The sequence below is a fragment of the Cylas formicarius genome, unplaced genomic scaffold, assembly GCF_029955315.1.
Source record: "Cylas formicarius isolate icCylForm1 unplaced genomic scaffold, icCylForm1.1 PGA_scaffold_2__14_contigs__length_35257938, whole genome shotgun sequence".
NCBI classification, from domain to species: domain Eukaryota; kingdom Metazoa; phylum Arthropoda; class Insecta; order Coleoptera; family Brentidae; genus Cylas; species Cylas formicarius.
In genome coordinates this window covers 2911513-2923293 of record NW_026844319.1, presented here as the reverse complement: position 1 = coordinate 2923293, position 11781 = coordinate 2911513, and the positions used below count along the sequence as shown (strand labels likewise).

Sequence of the window (11781 nt, the reverse complement as noted above, 5' to 3'; positions counted from 1 at the left end):
GTAGCAGAATGGCTGCCGCGGTCGAACCCGTTAAACAAAACGACGTCTGCAAATAAACGTATGACAATCTATTTTTTAGACGTGCGGGAAAAGATTCAGTAAATATTTGGGTAGGGAAATCAAGAGAACATGAGTAGATACACCAGGACTACAAATACGACTAGATACTACTTTAAAGACATTAATTTAAACAAGAAGGTAAGAATATAGAATATTATGCAACAAAAGGCAATATAATTTCATGAATTACACCCCAAACACGAACACTTTTTAAGAGAAAAATGTTAGCGAGAAGGCCGCAGACTCTACAACAGCATCGGACCTAGAAGTGCACTAATATATCGCAGAACTATTAATTGAAGAGAAGAAATTAGAAAAGAAAAGGATGTTGTGGCGACTATATTGCCATTAAAGCTTAATTTGTAACTGCTTGAAACACGACTGAGCGGGAACAATCGGAGAAAAAGTAAACCCAAACCCAAATCGACAGTTAAGTTGCCATAGCACTAGCAGCAACATAACACTAAAGATCAATAAAAATAGCTATTGAATATTTAAATTAATTTTTCTCAAAGTAGATTTTGTTGTGTAAATAATTTCGATTTTATTAATTTTGTGTACGCAGATAGATAACCCTGATTTCCTCATCTGACTGATGAGACTATTCCATATCTTTTTTGCCACATAAGTAAATTATCTCTGAAATGCTGACGTTCTGCAATGAGGAACAATGTAACTTAGGTTACTTCTTGCTATTTGAAAATATCGAAGAAGTTTATAAACACACCTGTACCTATGCAGTTTCCGTCGATTACCCATGTTTAAAATATTAACATTTTTCAAAAAGAAGATATGTGGCTACGGTATAGGCAAAACGAATACAAGAGTGGTGCAATTTTTGTATTGATTGTCATTTGCCAATTTTGTTTAGTTTTGGCAAAACAGATAATCTCCATATGCCATATGTGCTACACTCTGATTCATATCAGACACAGAAAGAAAACAGAATTGGTCAAATTACCGACCCCTGTGGAACAACTTGAAATCGGAAGTTTGTATTTGTATCAAAGGTGTTGCATTTTTGTAATTACAACTCGACTGCATCTACCCGTTAGGATGTCTTTAATAAGATTTAAGGAATTACTTGAGAATCCAAAATACTTCAATTTTGCAAATATTTACTATGCCAACTAGCGCTGTTGCCAACATTTCTAAATACCGATGGGCAATGCAGTGTAGATTATTGTTTACTAAAGAACCAGCTGCCCACATATATGTTTTTTCAATATTTTAGAAACTGTTCGAAGTATACTTACAGGCCGTAAATCTTTCTGACCTTGAGGGTCTACCACATTGTCAATAGCTTTAATGATTGTTTTTTGCTAAATAGATGGGAATTTTTCGTCCAAAATACATTTTGCGATGATCTTCTCCAATGGCATTTGAAGTAACGCCTGTGATTATGTGATAAATGAAATGATTTAGAAAGCAATAGAGACGGCAAATCTCAGGCCAAAACTATGGACAAGATACGTTGATGACGTATTTGCTGTATGGTCTTTTGGCAAAGACGAGCTGTTGAAATTCCTAGACTATCTGAATTCCATTCATCCAAGGAGTCAATTCACAAGAGAACTTGAAGAGGATAACAGTCTGCCCTTTCTAGATGTACACATCACAAGGACCGAAGATGGACACTTGGAACACACTGTCTATAGAAAACCAACACACACGCTGAGTCTCACCACCACCCATCAGAGATACAGACAGTGGCAAATACATTAATTGCTCGGTCCTTCAGGCTTATGAACGAGAAGAACAGAGATGATGAACTGAAGAAAATTAGTATCTGTCTTCGACAAAACGGATACCAAAGGCGCACCATCAAAAGGGCAACAAGCAAACAACAGCAACCGCAAAGAGAGTGCAGGACGAAACCCAAGAAAGATCGATCGCTGTTCTGCCATACATCAAGGGGGTTACTGACAGAATCGGCCGGATATTACAGAAACACGAGATATCTACGGCATACAAACCTGATCATACCATTGGAGCAATATTAAGAAATCCAAAACAAAAAATTACTTTAGAGAACCAAGGAGTATATAGTGTGGCTTGCGGATCGTGCAGCTTGATGTACGTGAGACAGACCAATAGGAGGATTTCAGCCAGGCTCGAGGCACATCGATTAGCCATAAGAAATAAACAAACAACATCTGCATTATTCCAGCACCAACACCAGACAGGCCATTTCGGCACTTTTAATCAAAATGAATTATACGAGAATCCATCGAAATAGAAAAGTCCGGACACCTAAATATAAATTATCATTACAAATACTGGACGAGAAAGAGCAATGGACTGTAATTTTTTGTTTAATTGAAGCTAAAAATAACGGGGCGATTCAAAAAATAATATATTGATGTAACGAGACGAAAAATGACAATCTCTTTTCTTCTTGGCCTACCTTGATGTAGCTCTGGCTGTTGACCGGCACAATTTCGCAATACTTGACGGCACCCGAGATATTTATTCTGGCACGCGAAAAATGCTCTCACGTTGGTCTCTGCCTCAGTCGTACTAGTCCCGATCACAGCGGAGTACGACACCCGAGCGACATACGAGTTTTTCTGGCCATATACCCAGTGAGATTGTCACCAAAATACGCGGAGAATATAACCGCAGCAATTAATTAAAAGAAAACCAATTTCAATTTGCTCGATATAAAAATTCCCCAATTACAAAAATTAAAGAGGAAAAATAAAACAATACAATTCCGACTGGACGGAACAAATACAGTTAGCCAATACGTAAAAAACAAACGACAGAGCGATACGCAGCAGCCAAAGGGGACATCGCAACTACGAACGGGCGAAATAAACAACGCGATGTCTTCTAGGAAACCGTCCTAGAGTAAGCAGGTTAGCATTATTAGAAGAGAGCTATTACCCCCCTTACAGGTAGCCTTGAGCTTTCAAGAAATCGCCACTTAAACAGCGATATTATCCCATTTTACCCTTCAAGCAGAAGATCCTTGATAAACAAGTGAAAACAATGCTGGAAATGGATGTAGTCGAGCCTTCTAAGAGCGCTTAGTCTTCAACAGTACTTCTTGTGCCCAAAGAGGCCACTAACCGACTTTGAGAGGCATTTAATTATTTTGGGTAAAGTAGTAAAGCCTTGGGAAGTGTAAGCCTTGGGAAGCGTCAGTTTTGTATGTGATTCCTTAAATGTCTAGGATTTGTAGTTGACTCTAAAGGTCTTCATGTGGATGTCTGAAAAGTTGAAGCCATGATGAGGGCTCCTCAGCCCAGGAATATTACTGAGATTAGGAGATTTCTAGGTATGGCTGGTTGGTACCGAGATTTGTGCCAGATTTTTTCACCCTGATCTCGCCTTTGGCCAAATTGGCCCACAAAAATGCCTATTTCATCTGGCATAGCAATTGCGAGGCTGGCTTTAATCATATTAAGAATTGCCTCAGCTAATATATTGACACGTCTAGACTTCTCAAAATCGTTTGTCATTCAGACCAATGCTTCTACTTATAGACTTGGTGCCGTCCTGATCAAGAATCGGATGGAGAAGGTAATCTGCTTCTGCCACATTCAATTGACAAAACAGAAGTGTAACTATTCCACTACTGCGCGTGATAGTTTTGGCGCCATTTGGGCTTTCGAAAAACTGCGCAATTATCTTGAAGGGAACTATTTGATTTGTTTTGTAATCTGCTTCTGGCACGTTCATTGTCAAAACAGGAGTGTAACTATTCCACTACTGAGCTTTTGAAAAACTAACCAAAACAGGGCTTTCGAAAAACTGCGCAATTATCTTGAAGGGAACTATTTTATCATTGTCACGGACCATGCATCGATGCCTCACTAGTCTGTTGTTCTTTTGAGAGATTTGGTAAGCTTTTTCTGTATTCGAAATCACGCTGATATTGTTGGAGAGTTATCACCAACAAGGTAGGGCTCCTGCGAACTCTTCTTTTTTCCCGATTAGTGTCCTTGGCCGGGTTGATCTTGTTGATTGGTGTAACCCTGTGGACTGTTGTGAGGGCTAATACACGAGACATGCTTACCGCTGTGTTGCCACTCTAGTCTGGAGGATTTCCCTGTGGAATCGTTATTGCGCTGTTGTAGTTTTGTTTAATTTTTCGGCTTTCATACGGCTCTTTGGTATCTTCGGCGAGCCAATGAATTTATGGGAGGTCTCGGCTACTTCTACTTAAGTGGCCCACCTTAGCTGTGGTAGTGTCTGATGTGCGACGGTAGTGAGTTAGGGATTAACCTATCAAAATTATTTAATGTCTATTATTGGATGCGCAGGCTCCACTAGGTAGGTTCCAGCACAACAAGAGGGAGCGCAATTCTGCTGTTTAACTAGTTCGCAAGTTCTGGGTGTTTATTTTTTTTCCTTCGGCTTCACCGGCGAGCTCTTCGAGAGACGCAGCTGATCTTTTACTAATATATAAGATGTTTTTCTGATGGAAGTCCACTTGTCGATTAGTATCCACCTCTGACGAAGGAAGGGGGGAGTGTGCCGGTTTCATATTTCAATCGTAAAATTTAGCAATTTTAAAGTAAAATGTACTGGCACATTTGCGAAGTAATGGGTTTATTTTGTTTGGATCTTTCATCATATCTTATCATAATATTTTTCTTAACATTCAAAACTTCTTGTTTATTAGGTTGATCTCGATTTTGCGATTTTAACACACTGTACAAGCACCCCTTGTTTTGTAGACTCGGTTTCTGTAGTTTTGGACTACTCCCCGGCCAAGTGTTCACTCGGTTTTCTCTTAGGTGACACCGGTTTACTAAGAGATACTAATGCAAAAACAGAGTATTAGTTGCGAATTAGAGGAAGTCGTAACAATTACCATCCCCCAAACTATGAGACTGGGCACCACATTTGCTTTTCATTCGCCCTCTCTCTATTGAAAAAGAGAATCGAGGTAAGTCAGGCATTTTACTACCTAACCCGTACTCCTCAATTTATGCCGATTTTATTTTACGGTTTTTTCCCTTGTTCGGGTTTCCCTCTAACCTCTCAACGTGGATTCTTCTTTTATCCGAATACCAGAGAGCTTTGCTAGAGTTGGTGTCATGCTGTCTCATGCGTACGTGTTTGGTGGTCGAATTTTCCCTGTCCATTAGCCGGCTTTCCTTACCGACATTAGTCGGTTGGCTGAGACTGCCCACGTACTGGAATTCCTTGAGCCACCACTACGTCTTGTTGCTTGGTTACCGGTATAATACCAGAGCGATGAGTAGCGTTCAGGCGAGCTTGAGGTTTGGACAGCTTAAGTTCTGCCGATTCCTATTAGTGGCCTGTTCTGTTCGAGAAGTCTATGCGAAACTTATCTTTTTAATTTAAACATATAATTCCTTAATAATTCATTGTATGTTACATTCTTTTCCGTCGCCAAAACTTGAAGGTGAGATTTGACGCACTCGCATCAACCTCCAGGTAGACACTTTTATATACTTTTTTGCTCAATTTTAATGTTGTAACCCTTCCCAAGCATGAATGTTTAAGAAATTATTGTTTGAGATTTATTGGGTTTATTTCTTCGGCTAGGAACCTTTGTGTCAATAAGATTTCTTTTTTTTTTAATCACGCGGCGCCTACCTATCACCTTCCGGGTCCGACCGAGGTGCCCTCGGCCGCCTCCCAACTTGGGGTTACATCCTGTTTAGTAATATTTTACTTTAAATTTTTTTCTTGTTAGAGAGCTAGCCGGTCATTGTCTTGCCTCACTAACAAATTTAAAATTTAATTAAAATGTTTTTTTTTTCACGACCCTGGAATTGAGAGGTAAGAAATTAAAAATAAAGTACGACACTGGATTCTACGGAAAAAACCCTATATGAACGTTTTTTAAACTCTTCAATAAGGCAACAGAGAAACGGACACATTTAATTTTACAAAAAATATATAATATCGCGGAAACCGCGACTCTCTATTTTTGAAAATAGCTGTGACCGTAAAATTGTTCAAAATGGGATGCGATACAATATACCTAAACAATTTCTGCTCAACGAATGACTTTTAATTACCATTAAACCAAATTATTATTGCTCAAGTATTATCTTCGTGACCGCTCGCGTGTGGCTACTTTTGGCTTCAGATATATTAAAATTGTTAATAATACTGTTCCTATTAACTGACCTTCCTTTTTGTCATAAATGTCAAAATGTCCTCAACCTTATATTAAAAATTAAACGTATTATTATTATTATTATTATTATTATTATTATTATTATTATTATTGTTATTCCTTAGCTCGACGTTGTCGGTTTTTATTTTTAATAAGAAGGTACGGTCTGAGACAAATACTCTTCCTACTGTAAGAAATTTCTGACCAGGTGGCAAGTCTGTAGTATGCTGGCTTTTTGTAGTTCCATATAGAGATATTGTTGAAGGCCGAGAGACTGAAGTGACTTATGAAGTTTTTTGGGTATTAGTCCTGTAGAAGATAGGACCACTGGTATTGTATGAACCTCCCGTTGGCGCCAAACTCTTTTGATCTCGCTAGCAAGCTCAGAGTATTTTTGTATTTTACGGTTGTGAGTATTTGAAAGATTTCTGTTCCAAGGTACTGCGATATCGATTAAGTAGGTTATCATTTCATTTTTAATAGTGAGTATTATATCTGGCCTATTATGTTGAATTGCTTTGTCTGTTATGATAGATCTGTTCCACATCAGTTTATGGGTATTTGACTCCAGAACAGCTTCAGGTGAATATTTAAAGTAAGGACACTTTTGTTCAAGAAGGTGATGTTTAACTGCAAGGTTTTGGTGAACTATTTTTGCTACATTATCGTGCCTTATTGTGTATTCTGTGGGTGCTAAAGTTGAACAACCGTTTAGTATGTGTTCAATAGTTTCTCCATTTTGGCCACATCTTCTGCACTTATCTTCTGTGTGAGGGGTATTAAGGATATATTTTTTATAATTTCTTGTTGGTAGTACTCTATCCTGAATAGCCAGCAGGTAGCCTTCGGTCTCGGCGTACAAGTCTCCGTTGCTCAGCCATTTGTTTGACGCTTTAATGTCAACATCTTCCTGATGCAGGTCGGAAAAATGCCCGCCGTGGACCGCCTTCTGAGCCCATTGATGCAGGATCTCATCGTTTATTTCAATTTGAAATCTCGTTTCTATCTGCCATGTTTAATGGAGTGTATTTTTTATCTGCCTCTATTACGGTTTTATGTAGTGCAGCATCTTTATTGTAGAAATACTCTCGTAGCTTGTTCACTTGTTTATTGTGCATATTAAGTAGGTGTATTACTCCTCTTCCCCCTTCACTTCTTGGAAGAGTCCATCTCTCACGGCACGAGTTGGGATGGAGGTGACCGTGTTTTCTATATATTGAACGCATTTTGCTTTCCATTAGCTTGATGCTGGTTTTTGACCATTTTATAATGCCGAAAGAGTAGGTCAGTACTGGAATAACAAAGGTATTAAGTGCCTTGCTCATATTTCGACCATTTATACAACTGTTGGCTATTTTGCGCGTTCTTTCGTACACTATCTTCTCGAGTTTTTCTCGAGTGCCAACATGATCAATATTTCGCGCCTGCTCAATTCCAAGATACTTGTAAAGATCCGTCTCTTGCATGTTTTGAATCTCTGATTCTTGTATGTTCACCACGTTAGAAAACTTTCCCTTGTTTATATGGATAGTTCTACATTTATCCAAACCAAACTTCATTCGGATATCCGTGCTAAACATTTTCCACTATCCGGATCATACTTGATAGTTGTTGTTTTGAAGATGCGTATAGTTTGAGATCATCCATATAGAGCTTAACCTATGGGATCTATTAGGAGTCTTTAATTCGAAGCCGTATCGGCTGTTATTCAGAAGCAGGCTGAGAGGATTTATCGACATGACGAACCATAAAGCGCTCAGACTGTCGCCCTGGAAAATTCCTTTTTTAATCCTCATCCTCGGTACAATCAGCGACTTCCCTTGATGGTGGAGTGTTAGGTCAGTATTCCACTTTTTCATGCAAAGACCAAGAAACGTCCGTATTTGGGGGTGGATACCATAGAGTTTCAGTACATATTTCAACCAGGAATGTGGCACAGAGTCAAATGCTTTTTGATAGTCGATGTAAGCCATGTGAATATTTCTATTGCTTTTTATTGCCTGGTTTGATATGACTGAGTCGATGACTAGTTGTTCTTTACAGCCATACGCTTTTCTAATGCACCCTTTCTGTTCTTCAGCGATCAAACTATTTCTGTCTAGGTGGTTGTAGATTTTGTTAGAGATGCATGCCGTGAGTATTTTGTATATAGTGGGGAGGCATGCTATTGGTCTGTACTTGGACGGATCATTGATTTTCGTTGTGTCCTTAGGGATAAGATGAGTTATGGCTGTTGTAAAGAATGACGGTAGTAACTCTGGATCAGACACTATTTTGGAGAAATGCTCGGCTAGGTACGCATGTGTGACCCACAGTCGTTTCCACCAAAAGTTTTGTATTTTGTCTGGACCTGCAGCTTTCCAGTTGGCTGTCCTATATATTGCTGCTTTAACGTCTGTTTCTGTTATCCTGGAGTATTCCATTGGATTTGCGATTGTAGAAGAGATTTCAGATAGCCACGTTGCTTGTTGGTTATGTTCATCCTTGTTTGTGTATATTGGGGCCCAGAAATTTTCTAATTCTTGGGGTGTTATTTTGAGGTCTTCATTACACTCGTGTTTCTTTTTATCTAAGCTACGGTAAAAGGCTTTTTCACTTACATTAAATAGATGATTTTGGGTTTTCCGTTTATAGCTTTTATTATATCTTGCCAATCGGGCTGAGTAAACTGAAAGCTTCTGCTTCATAGTGTCCATGATTTGTTGGTCGTTAAGGTTAGGAACTTCTCCGTGGCGTCCGTACTTTTCCCTAATATTTTGAACTTGCTTAAGTAATTTAGGTGTGTTGTGGGATTTTTTCTGGAAGCTCGTTAGCCTTCCGATGTCTGTCCTAAGTGTGTCAATAAGTTGGCTTAATCGTTTCTTCCATGCCGGCTCGCCCTGTTTATTCACCACTCTAGAGTCGGACGTAACTTTAAATCCCATCGCTCTAGCCGTTGCAACTGCGGAGCAATAGACTACGGCGTGAACTTGCGCAATATTTTTTGCGTCAAGTAGGGCAGATGGGAGAATTTCAGTATTTAATAATTCGACAATCTGAGATAGTTTCACAGAGGTATGTAGTGTTGGTATCTTAGGTCTATATTTCGGTTCTACATCTTTATATTGGATCAGCGCAGTGTGAAATTCTGTTTTAAGCGATTCATTTAAAGCATTAGTACCGATCTGACGGTTTGGTATATTTGTGCGGTCTACTATTAGCTGCTTTGGGGAATCGTCAATAGGAGTCATTTCTTCTGTGTGGTCCTCCTTCTGATGAGTAATATGATCTTCTACTTCTCGCCTGACCTCATCTTTTATGCTGTTAAGTGTTGCAGAAGGTAAGAGATTCCGTCGTTTGATTGCACGTATTTGGTCTGAAAGTCTCTGTGCACTAGCGTTCATTTCTGGGTATGTGGTAGAGAATTCTTGATGTAGTTCATCTCTATATCTTAGCATATCTGTTTCTAGGTTAGTAATTCTGTAGTATATGCGCATAAGAAATGTGTTTATTTCATTAGTCCATTTTTTGCGCATTCGAGGTGCTGTAGGTACAGCGTGCCTTTCTTCATCAATGGCCCCCCGCTCTAGAGCTGGAGGAACATTTTCTGAATCTGCTGCATTTGCTGAAGTGTTGCCGCCATTGTGTCTTGTGGTAGCCATTCGCAGGGTGGCGCCACTCGGTCCACCACCGACTGCAGGAGACTGTAGCTCGGGTTCCGGGGACCCTCTGCCTAAATCCCGTTCACCATAAAATTCATCCGAGGCATCATTATTTTGATTCTCCATCATGTTTTAATGGGGTCCTGTATAACAGGGTTGAGTTCAGCCGCTCCTAACCTGGAGAACAGTCGCTGTTCGCCAATATCTGGCTATCCTCACTTAGTTTAGCCTGCCGGTGGAAGCAGTTTCCGGGGTGTGGCACGTGGAGCCATAAGTGAGAATTGGGTGCCCTGTGAGGACCAGTTATCGCCGACCACTCACCGATTATATCGTTGAGTGCCACCGTCCTTGATAAAAGGTACTACCTCTACAGCGCAACCCCCAATCAATTATTATTATTATTATTATTATTATTATTATTATTATTATTATTAATATTATTATTATTATACAAATATACAGGGTATCGTATATGAAAAAAATCAAGTTTTGCAATTTTGAAAATGGCGATATATCAGTTTTCAATAACAATTTGGTTAGGATGATTCTTGTGATCCAGTTTTGCTATGGAGGTGATTACTAAGTTTTCTAAACAACCTAGATATTAAAATAACTATAGAGCACAAAAGAATTTCTGAGTAACTAGCTACTCTGCAGAACATTCCTGGTTCATATTTCTTATCCCAAACTATGGTATTCATTAATATAATTTCATTTTTAAGAATCGCTACCTGTAAAAAATGGTAAAGCTGAGTATATTCCCAGTCTAACAACAGAAAATGAATCACCATGAATCACTTTTAGTACATTCATTATAAAAATGAAAGTAAAAGATCCAGTATTAACGACTTCGTCGCTTTTGCTCCAAAAACTTAAAAATTGATTGCTGTTCTACAGTCAAGCATTTTTAGCGGCGGTGTCTTTTTTAATTTCGTCGAATATCTCGTTAATTGAATCAGCTGCACAAATCAAGTTGCGGAAAATATTGACGGCGGTATTTGGAATTTCCTTTTAACTAAAAGAGCTCTCTGCTTAAAAGAGCATTCGCAAAAATTCTTATCAAAATTTCTTTATGGCCTTTGCCATGCCTTTTAAAAGCGGTATTTAGAAGTTCGTTTAGAAAATGTCTTAAATTTCATAGCTGCGTTTCTGACGTCGTGCTATGGTCTTAATGACCATAATTTGCGCTAAAACTTATTAGCAAACGTTTTAATAATAATAATATAACAACGTAACATATTAGAAACCTTTTTTTTATGTTTATTTTTTCGAAAGATGATATTAGTTTATTTTGTGGTTTATAATAGTATAGTATAAATATTGGACAAACAAATTTTACCTAATATTAATGACAAAATTTGTCATTCTCTACTTCGACTTATGTTTCTCACAGGTAGGTTAATAATGCTCGGAGACTACCTACAGAAAGTTTTATTCTCACAATTACACACTGTCTTAATCCTCAAAACTACTGGTGTTGCTAATTATTCTTCACTACTTCCTTCTGCTCGAACACACTGTAACTGCTTAATTGCTTGGTGTGGTTTGCCTGCCCTAAAATAAATGTAAATAAGTGTAAGCCCTTGCATTTTTGCTGCAATTTAGGATGTTACTGCGGAATGTCCTGTATTCCTTCTTATTTCCGAAGTAACGGCAATTCCTATTCTTGTCCCGTGTTTATATTTATTTACACTTGTTGCTTTTTGGAGAGGTTATATTTCAATCCTCTGTTAACGTGAATGCACCGGGCCATTAGTACAGTTAAGCACTCGACCTTTGGCCCACGTTCGTCTTCGATTTCCTAAGACGTTACTGTGTGTGTAATAATTGGTTATTATGGATAATAGCGGTCTCCTTGCCTTGATTAACTCCTGTCATTATTGGCCCATTGACCCTAGTGATGTCGGAACCGAACATCGTGTCCATCGGTCTTTTTTGGAACTTTGTGAAACTTCATCGGTCTTTTTTTTTTGG

At 38.7% G+C, this 11781-nt stretch overlaps 1 protein-coding gene across 1 annotated transcript; it reads right to left on the bottom strand.

Annotated features, from left to right (window-relative positions):
* Positions 1-4001: 4001 nt before the first annotated feature.
* Positions 4002-9936, bottom strand: LOC132698038 (uncharacterized). Its single transcript, XM_060663873.1, has 5 exons — positions 7768-9936; positions 7483-7719; positions 6984-7172; positions 5021-5231; positions 4002-4117 (listed from the first exon to the last, which is right to left on the bottom strand). The coding sequence occupies exons 1-5, from the start codon at positions 9934-9936 to the stop codon at positions 4002-4004; spliced, it is 2922 nt and encodes a 973-aa protein (XP_060519856.1).
* Between the last annotated feature and the right edge of the window lie 1845 nt (positions 9937-11781).

Excerpts from the sequence above, each read along its gene's own strand:
- LOC132698038 (XM_060663873.1), bottom strand. The coding sequence starts at position 9,936 with ATGATGGAGAATCAAAATAATGATGCCTCGGATGAATTTTATGGTGAA. Across the intron at positions 7,173-7,482 it reads ATGGTCGAAATATGAGCAAG|ATAGAAACGAGATTTCAAAT; the intron begins GCACTTAATACC and ends TAAACATGGCAG. Across the intron at positions 5,232-6,983 it reads TGCTGGCTATTCAGGATAGA|TGGTGGCTCAAGGAATTCCA; the intron begins GTACTACCAACA and ends AACAAGACGTAG.